Source organism: Cajanus cajan, chromosome 4 (assembly GCF_000230855.2).
Source record: "Cajanus cajan strain Asha chromosome 4, NIPB_CcT2T_4, whole genome shotgun sequence".
Lineage (NCBI taxonomy): Eukaryota > Viridiplantae > Streptophyta > Magnoliopsida > Fabales > Fabaceae > Cajanus > Cajanus cajan.
In genome coordinates, this window is record NC_138520.1 from 66,454,800 (window position 1) to 66,475,648 (window position 20,849).

At 31.4% G+C, this 20,849-nt stretch overlaps 2 protein-coding genes across 6 annotated transcripts; one reads left to right on the plus strand and one right to left on the minus strand.

Moving 5' to 3' along the window:
- The first annotated feature begins 1,763 nt into the window (after positions 1–1,763).
- Positions 1,764–9,829, plus strand: SIEL (ARM repeat superfamily protein). Its single transcript, XM_083072852.1, has 8 exons — positions 1,764–2,391; positions 3,710–3,787; positions 3,942–4,175; positions 4,293–4,484; positions 5,709–5,849; positions 7,754–7,843; positions 7,985–8,487; positions 8,887–9,829. Exons 1-8 carry the CDS (start codon positions 1,825–1,827, stop codon positions 9,812–9,814), a joined length of 2,733 nt encoding a protein of 910 aa, XP_082928978.1. The 5' UTR covers positions 1,764–1,824; the 3' UTR covers positions 9,815–9,829.
- Positions 9,830–13,160: 3,331 nt separating this feature from the next.
- Positions 13,161–19,814, minus strand: LOC109802341 (influenza virus NS1A-binding protein). Of its 5 annotated transcripts, XM_020363670.3 has the most exons (12): positions 19,496–19,699; positions 18,704–18,852; positions 18,083–18,264; positions 17,743–17,983; positions 17,399–17,652; positions 17,235–17,312; positions 15,673–16,003; positions 15,387–15,586; positions 14,858–14,934; positions 14,616–14,717; positions 13,487–13,673; positions 13,161–13,385 (listed from the first exon to the last, which is right to left on the minus strand). In XM_020363670.3, exons 1-12 carry the CDS (start codon positions 19,555–19,557, stop codon positions 13,287–13,289), a joined length of 1,962 nt encoding a protein of 653 aa, XP_020219259.1. In that variant the 5' UTR covers positions 19,558–19,699; the 3' UTR covers positions 13,161–13,286. The 5 variants fall into 5 exon arrangements, 4 of the variants coding, with proteins under 4 accessions (XP_020219259.1, XP_020219257.1, XP_020219258.1 ...); XM_020363668.3 differs by lacking the exon at positions 19,496–19,699 and adding an exon at positions 19,729–19,814 and having other exon boundaries at positions 17,399–17,983; XM_020363669.3 differs by having other exon boundaries at positions 17,399–17,983; positions 19,571–19,722.
- Between the last annotated feature and the right edge of the window lie 1,035 nt (positions 19,815–20,849).

Sequence of the window (20,849 nt, forward strand, 5' to 3'; positions counted from 1 at the left end):
AAAAATGTAATATATATATATATATATATATATATATATATATATATATATAATGTGGGTAATGTATAATTAACTCGGGCACATTAATGTGTGCAAGGAGTGACAAATTCTTTTAACACATTTATTCCAAAAAAAAAAACTTTTTTTTATTGGTTAAAATGTATTAAAATTTATACAATTATGAGTAGGCATGATAACTAAATCCCTGAGTACCCATCCAACTCTGATTCAATTTTGACAAAAAGAACATCTACTCTAATTAGATATAAGTTTGGAAACGATGTTTTTTCAACCTAAGAAATTGGTTTCAAATGTATAAGTTCCTTTTCCCGTTACATTTTGCTTTTATAATAAAGATATATACGTATGTATTAAGGTTAATATTTTATTTTTATAAATATTAAAAATACATTAATTATTTTAATATTTAAATAATTTAAATTATAACAGAGTCAATAATTATGTAACAAAATTAAAATTATATGTTTAACTAAAAATATAATTTAATTCTTAAATTTTTTATTTTTAAGTAGTTTTTTATTTATTATTTTTATATATTATTTATATTATAATTTTATCATTAACTTATAATTTAATTTATTTAAAATATATAAGTAAAATAAAATTATAAAATAAATATAATGAGTTGTTTTTATCAATAAAATTTAACAGGAATGAAAATGAGTTTTTAAAATATAAACATGTTTTTATTTTTAAATCCTTAATGTCAAACCCGTTCCGTAGTCATCATTAACCATGAGTCATGTGAATTAAATAAGGAGCGATACTCCCGTAATTTTATTACTTTAAATAAATTTCAACAAAATTTAAATATATTTTTAATCTTTTAAATTTAAAATAAATTTATTTTTGTCTCTTAAATTTAAAATTAATATTTTTAGTTCCTATAATTTAAAAAAAAATATTTTATTTCTTATATTTAAATTTTGTTAAAAAATTTCAAATATTACTATATAAAATAATCTATTAGTATCTTTATTAGTAGAAATATCACATTAAATTCAATTGATATTATATAATTGTCTTATTTTATTACTTTTAAATATATTATTGATGATTTAAAAAATTAAAATAAAATATTTAAAAATTTCAAAAATTAAAAATAATAATTTTAAATTTCAAAAATTAAAAATAAATTTATCTTAAATTTGATAAATTAAAAACATATTTAAACATTTCAATAATTATACATAATATGATTTTATCATTTCTTACCTCTCTATTATATATATATAAAAATGAGGTAATTTTGCTGAAAACGTCGTAACAATTAATCGGCGTCTCGGTGAAAAATATTCTAATATAAAAATTGAAGTTGTAATTTAAAAAAAAAAATGAATTCTTTTCATTTAATAAAATATACAATATATTTAATTTTTTTGAGTAACAAGGCAATTTTGAAACGTCAATTTTGTCAACATGATTATTTCTTTTCATTGGAATGTAAAATTCTTTCCTTCGAAAATAAAATGGTATTGTTGGTATTCTAGTCGTAACATTATATTTAAAATAGAGATTAAAACTCGGTTTTTAATTAAAAATTACAAATGTTAAACTATTTGAATTATCTAAAACCAAAATTTCCATTTTCCTTTTATCTTTTTCATCATTAATTTAAATTTCAAAATGTTCTCTCCATACATAACACAAAAATAAAATTTAAAAAATAACTACTCCTTCTATTTAAAAAATAAATAAAATTGGCTCCATTGTAAAACAAAATAAAAAATAAAAATTTGCATGTCCTCTTTATGTTAATTAAAATCTGAAAATTCAGCTTCAGCTTCACTTGCAGTTCCTGCAATGGCGGAACAACAAAACGAGAATCCCCAAAAACCCCTCTCCCTCCGCACCCTCTCTTCCATGAGGTCCCTCCTCATCGACCCTTCAACGCCTCAACGCACCGTTTCCTCCATCCTCCAAACCCTAGCCACCCCCTCGCACCTCACTCACCACGTGCTCAAGCTCATCTCCGACGCCGCCGCGCACCGCCCCGCCGTCCCCCTCCCCGCCGTGGAGCCGCCGCCAAGCCTCGCCGTGGAGGCCCTCGCGTCGCTCCCCGGGCTCCGGCTCGACGACGATGCGCAGTTCGCGTCGCTGTGCTTCGGCGACTCGGTGGCCGCGCGCGCGTGGATGCTGCGGAACGCCGGGACGCGGTTGGAGGTCCGGCCGGCGTCGCTGCTGGCGGTGCTGCTGGGGTTCACGAAGGACCCTTACCCGCACGTGCGAGAGGCTGCGCTGGAAGGGCTCGTTGGCCTCAGCGAGCGTGGGGAGTTCCGAGACGTTGCGTTGGTGGAAGCGTGTTATCGACGCGCGGTTCAGCTTCTTTGTGATTTTCATTCCTGCGTCAGGCTCTGTGCGGTTCGTGTTGTAAGTTTCACACTTTCACTCAGTTTAACAACTCTCGCTTTCTTGCATTCTTATTTTTATTTTTCCAACTCTTTATTAAATATTGTGTCTTTATTTTAAGTTTTAATTCTTACACCAGGAAATTATAAATATTTATGTTTTTCATTCTCATTGTTGAGAATATAAATTGATCATTATAATGATTAAGTATTTTAAATTTTAAATTATAATATTTTTAATATTTTGGTTTGCTCATTAATTAAGAATATGTTTAAATTTTCATTTTTTTAGAGTCAAACTTGGTGTCAACCGGCTGTGTTACTATGCCTATTTGTTTACTATTATTTGTTCATTAATAACTTATTCTTCTTAATGTTGTTGTGGTGTGAAACTGATTAGTGATTACTCATGCTTAATTTTTTAGATTGTTAGTCATGTAAGTCAAAATGTTTGTTTTGGTTGGTATTCATACATATATGTTGTAATGTTGGAACATATCACGTATCTTGTGTGTGTGCTGTTATCTTTAGTTAAGAAAATTATTATATGCCTTTTCAAAAAGAACAAAACTTATGCTTCTTAATCTAACAACAAAAGGTTAGGTATTTTTTTTAAGATAAGTTAACTTGAAAGGAATTTTAGGTTGAACATGAATTCCTCGTGGGTGGCTTTCAAAATATTATTTTTTAAAAGGAAATGTTTAAAGTGATCTTATTTTAAGATTTTTTTAATTATACATTTATACTGGCTGTCTATAACTCTATATTAGTCATGCCTATGGCCTTAAATTGTGATTTATCAAAAATTGTGTGCAAATTGCTGGGATTTTAAAAATTGCAATAGACTGCAGTACACCGCATTTGGAACCATTGGGACATCAGAGTAGTATTTCAGTGTTGGTCAATGCCATAAAATTGGTCTTCTAGAGGACCAAACTGATGACATTCCTATTGATTGAATTTTGAAGACCATTCGGATGTATGAACGAAGGGCTAATGTGATGTGGAGTGTATCTTTCGGAGGACAAATGGGGATTTATTGCATTGAAAGACTAATTTGATATCAACTCTTATTGATCACCAACAAACAAAGGCCAATGTGCTCTAGGGTATATCTTTAGATGACTAAACCAAGTGTTACTCCTTTTTTTGTCATTACTAGTGAAAAAATTAGATATTCTGTTTAGTATACAAGCAAGAAAATCAGATATTTCAGTGTTAAGTGTCATCGAATGTTGTGTTCTTGTTGAGTTCAGTCAATGCCAAATGATTAATATTCTGTTTTTGAGTGCTAGTTGATGGTGGTGGGTCTTTGAATGATAAAAACTGCTATATTTCAGGTGACTTCATGGGGTCTGATGTTGGCAGCTTCTAACTCAGACATGAAAGCCTATTGGTCTAACGAAGTATTTGCCAAGGTATACTCTTGTACTGTGGTTTACACAGGGTTTGAAGGATTATATGTACCAAGTTTTTTGGTGTTTAAGTATCTATTTGCGTTTTCTAGCATTTCTGACAGTTGTTGGCTGGTCCCTCAATATCACATGACACATTCACTGTATGTACATATAGCTATGCTCCATGGTAAGAGATATGAGCATGAAGGTCAGGGTTGAAGCCTTTAAAGGCCTCAGAAAGATGGAAATGGTATCAGAGGATCTTCTTTTGCAAAGTTTATTAAAGAGAGTTTCAGGGCATGGAAAGCAAAAGGAAACTCTGGGTCAGTGCACATCTGAACAATTTGTCTTGTTGGCGACTAGTGTTGCTGGTGCACTAGTTCATGGACTTGAGGATGAGTTCTTTGAGGTAACTTTCGAAAATCCCTTAGTCATATAGCTCCTTGTTCACAGAGGTTATAGTTATCATGCTTTTTCCTTATGTGATTATATGAAAATATTGACTTCGTTTCTGTCTTACCTGAAGGTGAGGAAGTCTGTATGTGAGTCCTTATGCACACTGACAAACCTGTCTGCTAACTTTGCACGTGAAGCCTTAGACTCGTTAATGGATGTGTTGCAAGATGGTTCAGCAGTGGTTCGGTTACAAGCTTTAGAAACCATGCATCATATGGCAATTAATGGCTGTTTAAAGCTTCATGAAAAACATTTGCACATGGTATGCTTCTGATCTTTCATTAATCATTTCACTCTACAGTTTTTCCTTTCTTTGAAACTGCAAGATGCATCTCATGTTGGAATAATTATGGAACCTCCTTCCCGTTTCTGTATGGAAATTTAATGACTACAATTTGTACGCTTCTCATTTTCTAAATCATAAATTTTACCTTGTTTACTGTCGTAGGAGGTAGGTAAAAATTTAGGTGAAAAAAAATCCCATGTCTTTTTTATTTTGAAGTTTTATAGTTAAGGAGTTATGCTGGTGGTGCTGTTATTTCTCTGGTAGATAATTTGAGTTAATAGAGTTGTTTGAGTTTCAAATTAGTAAGATCTCATTTTGAGAAAGCATTTTCTGTTTTTGTTTTCTATTTTCTGTTTGAGTTTCTATTTTCACTTTTAATTAGAAAATGTCACCTTGTTTCCATTTTCACTTTTAATTAAAAAAAATATCATGTTTTCACTTTCTTTGCTATTTGCAAAAGTTTGTATAGGAAACAGAGAAAATAATTTTTTACAAGTTTCTTTTTGTTTTTGTTCACTGTCTTCCATACAAACTTTTGAAATTAGAAAACAAAGTGACATTTTTTGTTATTAAAACTCAAAACAGAAATGGAAAATAGAAATCATTTTCTCAAACCAAACGGCCATTAAGTTTTTTACTAGATTTGTAAAATGAATTAGGTCACTACTAGGGTTGAAAAAATTGCTTTTGGAAAGTGAAGAATGAATAGTGAGGTGCATGGCAAATTGTTCTTAATGGTCGCAAAAAAAAAATGATTTGAGACTGCCTATTTGAGGTATACTGAAGTAACTAAACAGAAAAAAAGTGCTTTGGTATCTATGGGAAGATCAAAAATTAAACACACAAAAAAAGTATTTTGTTGCTGGTAATCAAATCAAATACCAGGGGACTGTTATATCTTTTTCCTCATTTAATTTTTTTTTTGCTAACTGTCTTGGACAGTCCTTTAAGTTTCAGCTGATAAAAACTTTAGCATAAACATAACCATGGTGAACAGCATGATCAGGTTGTGGTGTGTTATTGAGACTGGTTATGGATATTGAGTGTGTTTTTCTGAGTTGAATTCTCAAGTGATCTTAATCTTTTTTAATAAACCTAGATTGCCAAAATGATGAAATTTTCTATTACTCACCAAATGGTATTAGTATTATGTTGCAATTTATCATTGATATTATTCTTATGTTTCATTTTATTTTGCAGTTTCTTGGTGCTCTGATGGACAACAGTTGGGATGTAAGATATACAGATAGGAAAATACTTAAAGTAGTGAAGCTAAATCAGCTGACATTGTTCAAATCATGTATTGACAAACTTCTGAGAAATTTAGACAGTTATCCACAGGTTTGCTTTATATTATGTTCCACTAGTCTTTTGTTTTTTCAAATGGCTATGTGAAGTCTTCTTAATTTTATTTATTTTCAAGATGCAAGAGGGTTTTATCTGCAAAAATATGTTAAACTCACTAGATAAAATTGTTATTAATACAATACTTATGAAGATTTCAATTCACTTATGAGATCATTTGATTCATTTTCATTTTGATGATTTAATTATTTGTTCTTTGATCTCATCCGTTCTTGATATACCTGTTAGGAACTAGCATAGGAATGGTAAAACTATTGTTGATACTGAATTAGAACTATTATCAGAGGTACAAACCTCTTTTACAATGCTGCAACCCAAGAAAATAATAAATAAACCTAGGGTAATGGCTGTTAACTAGCTTCTTGCGAGATGGACAACAGAAAACAAATAGCAGAATAATCTCTCAAAGCCTTATTCACCAGCCCAATTTCATTTCCCTGCCACTACCATACCCATATATAATGGACCTATCAATACCCCACTGAAAATTCATTTTTCTCATATTTAATGTTTCTGATACAAGACCCCTCGGTAAAAAGGTATATGTGTGAAGGCAGAAGAATAGAGATGGGAACAAGGGCACAACTGATATGGGTAAAGTTGTAACTAGCCCGCCAAGTTTTTAACTGACTCAACTGTACCAGAAGCTGTAACTAGTAGAATAAATAGGAAGACTAATCAGAGTATGGGGTATGAATTGTAGTATTCTTTGGGACAGGTTCTGGGGACTCTTGAATTGCCCTGAGTTGTAAACATTTCTCTAGGTTATATCGATCTACAGTTTACCTTAATAAAATTTCACTTTCTTTGTCATCTGGATCTAAATCCTTAATTTTCCCCTCTTTTACCAGTTGATTCTATCAGTTACTCATTACTTATAAAACTCACCTTAAAGTCAAACATGATGCACAACTCAACCTGCCATTGTCCCATTCAATCACATTTGACTGCCAGAATCCTTGGATTAAAATGAAAAGCAGTATAGAAGGGAAAACCCTGATCTTGATGACTAGTGATGTGTTTAATCAAAACTGGCAAGAAACAAGCTTTTGTTCAAAATGTTGACACTTTTCAAACTCAACCAAACACACATGTACATGTATTTCTATTTCAATATTCAGGCAACAAAGAACTATGTATATCCTTGACTACATATAATTATATTTTTTAACCTCTTACCCATTTTATCTCATCTGTTTTTCATTTTTAATTAAGTAATAATGTGTTTTACTGCTTTTGCATCATCGTCATCTCTTATTTCACAGTTGCACTTGCAATTTTGGCAGTTTTACATGCTCTTAATAGAAGCTACTAGTCCCTTGGGAAGAATATCCTTATTTACATGTATTTTTCACCCTTGTACGTAATATTCTTATCTTTGCTCCATTCATGTCTCAATATTCCACCATGGTTTAAACTTTAGTTGTGGCTTGAAAAGTTATATTAACAGCCATAGAGGTGTGTAGCAGAACTGGATTGGTTAAACAGAATGATGGTAATGATTCAAGGGAAAACTAGGTTCACACTTGGAAGGATGGGAGTGTTCACTAGCAACCATCCAGCATTCTGAAAACAGATGTGGACAAAATGATATTTTATGGTCCTCCAAAGCACTCGCTTTCCCTAAACTATTGAAAGAGCAAAAGTAAAAGAGGGAATGATGCCATAGCAGAATTGAAAAGTGATCGTTAACTTGTTAAAACAAAAGGACACGATAGGAAAATTGTCAAGTTTGTCCCTTCCTCATTGCATCCAAAATATTGCCTTTGCTTTATCAATTACACACATCTTAATCCTGTTCTTTTAAAAGACAGCCAACCCAACCACTTTTTAACTGTTATTTCTTCCACATGTTTAACTTTCAACTTTTATGTTTCCAGGATGAAGCTGATGTATTTTCTACTTTTTCTCATCTTGGCCGAAATCACAAGAAGTTTGTAAGCTTGATTATCAAGGACACGTTTAAAGAGGTGAACTGATTTCGATTATTGTATATAACCATATACAATAACTTCTAGAACATTTGGCATATTTTGCATGACAATGAAACAGATATACTTATATTCCTTTGAAAGAGTGGCACTGATTACTTTTTGATTTTGCTTTTACAGGTAGGAACAGCTTTGGAAGGAAATGTAGAATTTAATAGTGCAAGGATAGCTTCACTGTTAATCCTTTCTATATCTGCTTCACTCTTGAATGCTGATGTACGCAACATACCACCAGTAATGTTTTCTTATGCAGTTACATTCCTTGGTAGAATTTGTAATGCTTTTAGTGATATCATGGATAGGAATGCCCTTTTGGCCTGCCTATGTGACAAAAGCAGATCTATGGATCATTCCGCAACAAATAGTAACCCAGAAGAAGGGGAGCAACTGTTGCCTTTATTTGAAGGTGATTCTCCAAATTTTGATGGCAATGAGGTGATCGACTCTGAAATTGACTCACTTGTCACAAGGGAGCCAAAAGAGGTATCAAATTATCAGATAGAACAACGACAATCAGTGTATAAAGAAGTTATAAACTTAACAAATTACATCCTTGAAAAGCCCCCTGATATGTGGCCAAGGATACAGTCAGGTCATACAAATGAAGTGCTAAGGTCCTTAAGGTAATAAATTGTAGTATTACATGAGTAACATGTGTGCCGTGGCATTCCTTGTTGCTTCTTCCTATATTTGCATTATGTGTGTTGCATACAACTACAAGTATTCCTAAATCTGTGTTCAGACTTCGCTTCCAAATGTCCACTAACTCAATTTGGGCATATTGATGTATATTTCTGTGATGAGTTTACATTACATACAAAATATGGGGATTCTGGTTAGTTGATAATGTCTTTCTTCAGTTTCTAGGCTTGAAATTTAAGATGTACTACAAGCTTATAATATACTTAAATATGACATTTTCTTATATTTGATTGTTTTAATTTAGCATGCATGCATCTAATATTGTCTCTTTGTTCTTTTTAATCATTTTTTCCATTGGGGTGCTGATGTCAATGATGCAGGTGTTTGAAGGAATTAACCACTATGAAATTTGATTCTTCGGGATCTGGTGATGCTGATGCTGATGCTTTGGCATTTATTTCACTATATCTCCGGGTAATTGAGCTACTTGCCGAAGTATGGGAGCACTTGCTACCAGCAAAAAGGTTGTGTTCTCAGAAAATAGGAAAATTGGAATTCAAACTGAGAAAGCTTGATAGGAGGGTTAAAGAATTGATAAGTAGGTTTATAGGTTATTCTGCCGAAGAGGAATTGAATGTCTTGGAGCTAATGTTATTGACTTGTATCCTCAGAATATGTAAAGATGAAATCAGCTGTATTAATCATACATTCAAGGGGCTGACTTCTCTATATTTACGTGCTGAAGCTATCCTTAAAGAAAGTTCAACATTGCCATCAAATTTCGTTGTTGAACTTGCGAAAGTATTAAGTAGCACCACCATAGATGGAGCTTCATGCAGTCTACTTCAGTTTGATGCATGTCTCAAGTTCTTCTCCTTGAAGCAGTTTGTGTTTCATGGATCCATCAAACATGTAAAGGCAGAACTAAGGGTTCCCAATAATGACTATGAACATCCTCTTCCCTTTGTTCCAAGACTACCCGTTGGTGTACAATGTGAAATCAGTCTCCATAACATTTCAAGTGATAGTAGGTTGTGGCTAAGGATGACTATGGATGATGGTTTCATACAATATGTCTTTCTAGATTTGGACCGTTTTGAATGCTCTGATGAGCTAAGAAAATTTACATTTGTTGCACCGTTCTACAGGACAGCAGAAGCTAATTCTCTAACATTAAAGGTTTGCATTGGTTTAGAATGCTTCTTTGAAAATGTTAAACCAGTCCAAAGGTTTGGGGGACCAAAACATGAACTAATACTTCTTTGTAAAGAAAAACAAGTTTATCTGTCCAAGGTTAATAAAGATTAATTATTTTTCTCTTGACTTTTAGCTGTTATTGGAATTTTGGACACTATTACTTGTTATGTTGAGATACAAATAAAATAACACATCCTTATAATAAAAGGAAAAACATGAACTTATAAGCACTCACACAAAATGTCTCCTGCTATAAACATTTTTTTAGGTGATGATTAAAAGTAGATTTATGAGTTTAAGCTTAAAATAGAAAATATCGTATAAATACTGTGAAATTTCAAACTTGTTATGTAGTGATGGGTATAGCAATGGATAAATAATTAATACAATGAAAATGTAAATATTATTTGGGTTGTCATTTAATTACAATTGTTATGTGGTAAGTTTATTTATTTTCATAAATATGTAAAAGATGTTTATCATGTCTTTTTGTTGGTTGAGTGTAACAATTTTACACCAAGAATAAATAGAAATTTATAAGTTTATAACTATTTGAGAAATGTTAATAATGTAGTATTTAAAATGTTTTTTATACTCTTATTGACTCATTTTGGATATCACGGGATCATAAAGGTAATTTTTTAAATAAAGAGTGTGATTCAATTTTTCAGATAATAGAATATGTTAGAATATGAAATTTAAGATTTCCTAACTATATTCAAGTACCTAGCTACCTAGTTCGACTCCATTAATAAGTAGGTTTCTGATAAAATTCATTTATTATTATTATTATTATTTATTTTCAATTTGTAGTAATTCAATTTTACACAAGATATATATTTTTTCATGTTATTTTTTGTTCATAGACATAGATCACCCAATTTATTAAAATTGTCAATTGAAAATTAATCGTCTTTGCAAGATGTGACTCTCATACTAACTAATAATATTATTTTTGGTTTATGAATATGTTCCACGCAGATGTAACTTTGACTAATCAAACATTATTTTAACACGAACAAAAATCGAACCTAAGGTCATACAAAATGTAATTTTTGTACTAACTAATAATATTGTTTTTTTTTTGTCCATAGATATGATTCACTTAAGTGTGACTTCCACTAATCAAACATTATTTTAACAGACAAAAATTGAACTTGAAACCATCATGTCAATCTCTCATGTCTTAAGATAAGTCTTATACCTTAACTAATTAATAATATTATGAAAAGGTAAAATATGTTTAAATTTAATTAGAATTAGAATGCAGATAATAATATTATGAAAAGGTAAAATCCGTGTTTAAATTTAATTAGAATTAAAATACAGATATGGTGTAATTTATTTTTTTCATAGTGTCATTCAAGTACAGAGATAGGTTGGGATGGTCAAGGAGCATTTTAAAATATTTAAATTATCTAATAAATATATAAACATCAAATTTTATATAAAATTTATAATTATGTATTTTTTTTAAAATGATCGAAGAACATGATAAAAAATATTTATATAAAATAAAAATTAAATATAATTTTTTAAAGACTCGAAATTAGAAATGTCAATGATCAACTTCACATTCAACCAAGAACATTTATAAATTTATTAAGAAATAATTTTATTAATTATGTTTTGCTCTATGTCAAAAAAAATAATGTTTTGAAAATCTATTAATTAAAATGAATTATCTTACTTCCTAAATTATCTTTTATGAAAATAAAAGCCAACAACCAATAAAAAAATTACTTTCAAATTGTTGAAAAATAAAATAAGAATGTGACAAAGATTAATGCTTTGAATGCAAATTATAGCATACCTCTAAATCTAATTTGCTTTCCCAAATTTGAACAATGATATGTTTGGATCTATGTACTTGAGACCAGAAATAATGGAAAGAGGAAAAAATATTATTAAATTACTATTTTGATATGTTTTATTTAATTTAGTCTTTTTATTTAAAAATATTTAATTTGATTCTCTAATTTAAAAATTTTCCAAAATCTTTAATGGTATTGGTTGCTTTGACCAAAAAAAAATATAAAAATTAAAATGTATACTCAAAGAAATAAGACATTAAAAAATATTGAAATAAATATGAAAATGATATACTCAAATATATAAGATATTAAGAAAAGGTTTAAATATGTTTTCTTTTTGTATTCACACGTGTCCTAAGGTTTCATCTTAGAATAATGTAGTTTGGCTAGGAGATAAGTAAGGTTTGGTCAAAGATTATTAGCAATACTTAAACAATTTGACGTTGAGTTTAGTACATTAACCACTTTGTCCAACTCCTTGGTTCAAGATGATTTTAGTATCTCAAATTTAAGATAATATCTTTTTTGTTCCTCAGATTTAAAATTATTATTTTTAATCATGTAATTTTCAAAAACTTTATTTTAGTATCTATAGACAGATTTTATGCAATATTATGTGACAAATTTTCTAACTATTTTTTAAAATTATAAGGATTAAAAAGAGTAATTTTAAATTTGAGAAACTAAAAATAAATTTAACTTAAATTTTAAAAATTAAAAACGTATTTAAACCTTAAAATATTAAAATAAATATAAAGATGATGCATAAAAATAATATTTAAATTTTGAAGATAAATATATACTTAATTTTGATGTTTAGTTATTGTTTTGTTAGATAGGAAATTATTCATTTGACATGAGAATATAAGAGACACATGTCAGGAATTATCCTTTAATAGAAGAGTATTCAAATGACAGGGAATATTCAAGAAAGTTGAAGGTTTATCAAGTATAGAATATTTTAATTTATATATAGAGTTTTAATATATGTTATCAAAGAGAAATATTATTAAAATTATTGTCATGTATTATATATTTGTGAAGTGAAATCAAATTATGCTAATTTAACTTTTATCCATTATTATATTATTTTTAATGTCGTAAATTTTATTAATTCAATTATTAAATTATAATTTTATATTATATTAAAATTAAAAAATAATAAGTTATTCATATGATTAAAATTATTTATATTTTAATGTATTTTAAAAATTCTATATTTCATTTACCTTTATATCCATACAAAATCATCTTATTTAAAATCAAAAGTCTTCATATCTGATTAAAAATCGGTTACATGGTAATCACCATGGAAGAAAAGAAGACGACACCACCAATCCTCTTTGATGTCACCAAGTTCTTCCAATCCTTAAAAGATCACCCCAAAACATGGAGTTCCTACTAAAGTACTCAAACCTTCCTCAAAGGCTATGTAGAGCCCTAATCATAAGAGCCTCTGTCGTGCCACACATCCTGTTAAACTTGGCAGCATGGCGAGTATTGCAAATTTGACCTCATCTGATGAATTAGTATATTAACAGCTTCAGATTTTAATTGATTAAAAATGAAAAGGGAGCTTCAGATTTTAGTTGATTAAAATTGAAAAAGAGATCATCAGTAGGAATAACCCAAAACAAGTCATATACGATGTTAAATTGTTAACATCCTATTAAAGCCTTTATGCACATCATACAAAGTCATGAAAAATCATGTCCTCATCGTATAACTATACAAAGATTATGATAATATGACCACTGAAGAACCTTCTGTCACTCTTGACTGCAGGCAATAGCTGACAAGAAACATCTTTTAACAGCTTCCATTGTGCAAGTTTCCTTCCATCCCTTCCCTTCTTTATAATTCTCAACCTGTATTGTATATATTTAGATAAGTCATCGAGTATAATTATGAGGCTAGTCCTAAATGTATCTTCAAAGACAAAAATATTAGTTTCAATAGATTTACTTACTGTATCTACAATGTTCTCTCCAACTTTAACTCCACCAATCATATAAATGGATTCCTTGATAACTACAGCAGCAGAATACCCTCTTTGATGATTCATTGGTTCCCCCATTGTCCATGCCCCAAGACGAGGATCGAACACTTCCATACTTGGAACCATTTTGTCTCCATCAAAGCCTCCAAGTGCGTACCTACACAATGCATGAAGAATTTTAAGTGAAGCATATATTGGTCTAGCACAGAAATTTTCAGAACAGGGTTAGGACTTAGGTCTATGGTAAGAATAACAGTACTTTTTCTATAGAATTTTACCTTGTTAATGACTACATAAATTTGTCCAAAATGATTTACAGATAAGTTGAGCACTTTCCAAACAATCACCTAATGGTTCTAGAAAACAAATTTAGATTTATAAAACAAATTAGCGGGTGCAATTGGGTCCGGTTGGGTTACATCTGGGGTATTTAAGAATCCAAACCAATTAAATTGCATCGAGTTGAGCTGGCTAATGTTCTCTTTTTTGGGAATACAACCCAAAACAAACCAACCCACTCTCTACCAAGTTGTTCAAGGTCGGGCCAACGGATCACAAAATTGATTAATTACACCAAAATGAAAAAAATAATAATAATTACACTACAGAAACTGCAAAGCTACTGCAACACCATGCCTACACCAACCTTTGTTGGTGATAATGGTGGGACAAATGGTAAATTGTAGTGTGTGAACAATCCCACATCAGTGTTTAGGAACACGTTCTGTTAGAGTCAGTTTCAATTGGGTTCATTGGTAACCCAACACCTGAACCGAACAAGATTGGGTTCAGTCAACACATACAAACAAACCCGTTACTTGAACCAAACTGAGAAAATAGAATTGGATCAGTTAAACCGGATTCATGACCTGCTCATACTTACTTGCACCCCTTACTTTTAAGCAGAAAATGGACCCTTATGAATTTATATCTATTTTTCCTTTCGATTTTTTTCAAAATCATCGAGTACTGGTGGCATTTTCAAGAGCAATACATCGTAAAACACTCACAGCATACTTGTGGCAAGTTTAGTTACCAGTTCATCAATAAAACCAATGAAATTAAAGGCAAACAAGGAGAAGAAATATATTGAACTCACAACTTTTCATTTAGAACAACTACCGAATGGCAGCCCCGCTTTACATTCATGTTTGGTATTTTGGTCCAAGAATGTTCCCTGGGATCAAATCTTTCGGCAGACCTGCAGTTTTCACATTATTATAAATATAAAATAGCATCCTATTATATCAACAAAAAATCAGTCTAGATCAACAATGTTTGGACGATTAGTTTCAATTTCAACTAATTACATTTGAACCAAAATCAAGATATAAATATCACCTTAAGTAATCATTTCCATCAAATCCACCAGTGGCATAAATCACACCATTGAGTTCCACTGCAGCAAGAGCAAATCTCTGGAAATATAGAAGAGGCACCCATGCAATAAGTCAAATAAATTGTATGCATTTCATAGAAATTATATAAATGATCACTTAATTATTCTGCCATGTGAAAAGACGAGACTTGGGTGAGTCAGAGCAGTGACTTCACATCCTAGAAGTGACTATTACATAGAAATATTAAAGGCATAAGGTCAAATACAAAAACTTGATTAAAACATACAGACTAGATCATGATATGCTAGTTACCCCCCTAAACCATTTTACAGTTGCTGCTTGTAAAAAATTAACCGGCAAAAGTAAAATTTAAATGGACATATTATAAAATATTAATTTCCCTGACATCTTTAGAAGCTTAAGCCTAAAAAATCACATGATCTATCCTGTCATTTTGCAGTTACCCATAATTATACCTCAAATTTCAATCAAGACCTGAAATATTAACCATTTTATTGTTCCCATTATACCCTTTCTAGCATTGAGCGTGTAGGAATCCACCGCCCAATATCTAAATCAAGCATCTCAACATCCGAAAAGCAGTCAACTCCATTGCCACCACCAACAGCAAATATTTTTTCATTCAAAGCAGCTCCAGATAAGCTTCCTTTCTTCTGGTTCAAAGAGGGGCACAAGGTCCAGTTGTCATGAACTGGATTGTATGATTCAACTACACAGATAGAAGATAAAAGGGATGACAAAACATCACCTCACTTCAAAATATAATTATTTGATAAGCACAGCTAGATCGCATACCTGTGTCATACCAAACATAACCATTTCCACCACCAAAAACATAAATTTCATCATTCAACCGAACAACTGAAGCATATGATCGAACAGAGCTCATAGGCGCAAGAGATTTGGTTACATTTTGAGAAGTACAATACAAATCAATAGTTGCTAACCATGATTTTCCATCAAAGCCTCCTATTAAAAATAATGAATCTTTGGGATCTAAATGCAGCTCAGCCATAGACTTTATTACTGTCTTCTCAACGTGTGTCAAATGATTAGAAGTATTACATGCAGATTCTAAAAGTGAACAACGATCTTTTAGGTGCTGAATTTCCATTTCTGCTTCAATCTGAATATCAAGTAAAAAATAAGCCAATATATGTATGAAAAAGAAATAAAATAAAATAAAAATAAGCACAATTAAAGATACCAAAATCACTTCCAAAACATTTTAGGCTTCAATGTCACTCGGATAAATTTAATCGAATTATCAACCTACATTTAATTGCAGTCATTTATGCCTTTTGGGCCTTTACTTAATATAGAGCTTCTCAAGTAATCAATGCAAGTTTTTAACAATTCTTAGTTTTTCTTCATTTATCCAGCCATGCATTAATACTTTAAAGTAACTTACATTATCTTTGGTTTGCTTTCTAAAGATTTTAAATTATGTTGAAGTATGTATTCTCAAACTTAGGAGGAAAGAAACCCCACCCCTTCAATGGTCATTGAATAGATGTAGCAGGAGAGAAACCTGATAAAAACCTTGGGAGAACCAGTAGCCAAAAACTAGTTGTTGTAGTTTAAGAAGCCAAAGTCAGATAAATCCCATACTTGCACTGTGAGACTTAAATCCCATACCTTGGAATTGGATCCTAACATCCCACCATGCTCTACTACCTAAGTGCCCACATGAGCTGATTGTGCACTAGCCCTTTGACCAGTCCAAAGGGAACACTGCAATGTGTTCTAATTTTATTTGCAGCTAAGAGACATGGTGGAAGGTCTTGATACCAATTGATTAGAATCTTGTGAAAACCACACCACAAAAGCTAGTTGTTGAAGCTTAAGAGCTTAAGCCCTTATAAACCCCACACTAGAATCCCATATTCCTAATGTGGGATCCAAGTTTCATATCTTGCAATTGGATCCTAATATAACAAAAAAAGAAAATGTGAAACTCCCTACATTTAAGTTACTTGAATTTGACTCAACTTGTTTTATTTCACTCTCCCACTGCATTACTGCAGTAGAACCAAAACTTTGTGATAATGAATCAGTTAAAAAGGAAATTTCAAATCTGCAAAGATAGTGTAATGAGTAAAAACAAGAATCCAGCCGGTGATATACATATTTGGGGACTTAAAACAGTAGAAGATAAAAATTACATATGGGAATGATAATTACTTGACAAGAATTTATAACCACAGTAGATTGAGAAATTCCACATATGTGGTCAATTTCTATAACAGCGAACATTTTAATGCATGCAAGCAATATGCTTAAAGATGTTAGGGATGTAGAAACAATTGAGAAATATGATAAATTTCTAATAGAAACTACAACATAGAAAGAAGTACCAGCTTCTTTTCCAGGTAGCAATTCTTCTCCATTTGTATTTTCTTGAAATTTGCCAATTCCTTGACCTCTTGTACCAACTATAAATACATTAAAAGTTAGTTGCTTGCAAAAAAAAAAAAAACATATTTAATGTTTTCCATCAAACAGCCTGAAAGTGAACCACCTGAGCTATGTTGTATTGATTCTCAAATGGTGGATTAGTACTCTCTTCCTTCTTATCTAAACCACTCGACGCCTCCATTTCACCCTTTTCGGTGTTATTCACATCAGGAGTATCATTGATATTCTTTGTCAAAGAGAGATCTTGACTTTCACAATTAAGAGTTAATTCTTTTAGTTTCATAAATACACTGTTCTTCTCGTCCTCTTTTACTTCTTTCTCAACCGCATTATTATCTAATGGCCAGATGCGTTCATCTAAAGAAAAGTCATTTTCAGTAAAATCTGATCTTGTACTTGAGTGAGTAGAATGCTCTGTCTCTAATTCAAGCATTTTAGAAGTTTCACCTTCCTTCAGAATTTCATGCGATGCAAGGGATCGAGATACAGTTGTCCACCTCTGTGTATTCTGTGGGACAGAAACACCAGAGGCAATTGCTCCAGATGATAGTAAGGAAATAAGCTTGCTTGTTTGCGCATGGTCTAGTTCAAACCAGAAATGGTTATGAATGTAGTAGTTGTCTGCAATTACTGGTTTAAATTTGTCTTCAGAAAGTGGCTGGCACTGAAGTCGGACACAAATTTGCACCTTAAATATTAATAAAAAAAAGTATAAGCATAAAGGCCTTTTCATGAATAATGACCGCATAGAATCATATCAATTATAGTCTAAGAGTGAGTGATATACCTGAGCAGGATATTGTGTTCTATCTGAGCCATCGGAAGTCCATCCATAGGGGTCTATATGCATTCTCCCACTGCTAGCTGCCTCAAAAATTCCATGAAGTTTCCTGTCAGTATAATTAAACAGAAATAGAGGCAACCCTGGAACAATATTCTTCACATAAGAGAAGTGCTGAGCTGGTAAGCCTGTTCAAAACAAATAAAAGTTCCCATGAGCTAGAGATTACAAACCTCATCTTCACTGGCAGTACTGCTCATCATATGTAAACAATACAAATTTTCAGAACCAAGTTCGTGATAGAATATGTCTTTCCATGTCATATAGAGCAGAGACTTCTGATGAGCACAGCATAGTGTTCATTTCAAAATGCTGAATATAATAAATGGTTTTAAATTACGGCTGTTGATTTTGTTGCAATCCTTGATGTAGCGAGAAAATGCAGCTGATGCAACCACAATAGCTGTTGCAATGCGGCCCTGGTGTGTCTAAAAACCTTTGCGTTTGCAATTGTGGTTGCAGATCATTTTTTTAAAACCGTATAATGTCATGTTAGTGTTTCAGACTTATACAAGCAGATATCGCACACTATATTTTAATAGAGGAAAAGAAAAAAAGAGAACTGACCAAAGAGTTGTTTAGACAGACATTCTTTCATTGTGCTGTTCTTACATCCAAAGATGACTCCACCAAGTTGATTCTTCCTCAAATTTCTGCCACAGCCTAAATTGGGAGAGAAAGATTGAGAATTTTGTATTTTCTTCCATGACCCCACCCTGGTATAAGAGGAGAGGTGAGGTGATTTCATTTATAATTTATGGCAAAAATTAGAACATAAAGAAAAGTAAGTTATCAACATCCAGCTAAGGCATCCCCAGAGACAAAGGAATTCGGGGTTTGGATGACAAAAAAAGGTTTTCTTTTTCAGTTATTAAAAAGATGGATACATTATTCACATTCTACATACATACATTTCACACAAATGCGTTTTAAAAGTTAATTGCAACTCAAACACAATCCATATTTCCAACATACAAGAACCATGATACAAGAAAAAGAACAGTTCCACAGTAAAAACTCTCCTGTTTAGAAACTTTATCAATGTATCAAGACATAAAATGTGGCATCCACTCTCCATGAAAGTAGGAACAAGAAAAGAGAAGAATAGAACAAACCCAGTTCAAAAATCCAAAATTGAAAAAATGGGGTTTAGCCCAACAAAACAAAACTCCAAAACACATGGAAGTTTCAAAAACAACCAAAACCTTTCTTAAGTGGCATTCACTGCCCATGCAAGTAAGGACCAAAATAGAGAACAACAGAGCAAACCCAGTTCAAAAATATAAAATTGATGAAATGGGGTTTATCCCAACACTCCCAAAAATCGAAAACTCTAAAACGACATGAAAGATTCAAAACCTTTCATTGTGGCTATAATCAAGAAGTGGGAAGAAAGAAAGAAAAACAAAGAAAGTGTGCATTTAGGAAGCCAACATTTTTTTTCTGGTATGCACAAAGCGAAGGATGAAGAGAGAAATGGAAAGACGAGAGAGATGCTCCAATGATGGGACAGAGTAAGAGGGAGTCGTAAAGACTGAACAAAGCTTATAAAGTAAGAAGCAATGGTCTGTAATGACTAATGTTACAGTTACCGTGCAAAACACATCAAGCCACTTTGGTTTGTGCAGGGGAAATCATTTTGAAGCAAGAATTTTTTTAAGTTATATATTCTTTTTTATTTTAATCAAATAAATGTTTTATTTTCTTTGGAAAGGTAGGAAACTGCGGTATTACTGTTTAGTATTTACATCGTTTAAATTTGTATTTGATATAGAAAAAAGGTTACGATAAAAAAACGGAAGCATGTACAAAATGAAATGAAGATGAAAGTTGTTTAATAGAAATTTTTTTAATAATTCACTATAATTATTATATTTAGTGGAATCACCATGTAACGGTGGATTGTTACTAATTAAAGTCGTGCAAATGAATAGGTGTTATACATGTGTAAGTAACTATACAAATATAAATGGTATAAATATAGTTATTTAGTAAAAGTCAAATAGTTAATATAAGTATTGATCAAATATAAATTATATAATTATCATAATAGGGTAGTATAAAATATCCAAAAGTATCATATATTTGATAGTCTTTATTAAGCACTTTAGCAAATTTAATTATATTATACTTTCATATCAAATAAGATTATCGAAATTCAACCATATAAAAACAAGTAAGGGTAACCTAAAGTTTAAAACAAAAATAAGTGTGAGAATAAAGTATTTATATTCAACATCATCATGCAAATCAAGCAAACACACCATAAGATTCACATCAAGAATAATCACTATGTGTTGAAAGTTAAAACACTCAAGCAATCAAACTTACACTACAATCTTATCACACAATATACCCATCTCATGCATATGAATAACAACAACTCACAACACATCATATGTATATTCAATAATTAATGTATTATTACGCATTTACCTACGAAGATCTCTTAAATACACTTGTGCAGTCTAAGTGATTTTACCCTATCGAATCAATCCTAGTCATTTTCATGTTCAATGCGCATGCAAGATCAACAACTATAATGGGATATTAATCCCTCTTTTGATTTGTCAAATGGCGCCACTTACATTAGAAAAATTCAGTTTCATCATCAAGACTATTATAACTAAGTATAGGCGTGCTAGAATTTTAACATGCATTACCAAGTCACACATGGAATTAACTCACTAACTATCCTTAAGGAATCACATAC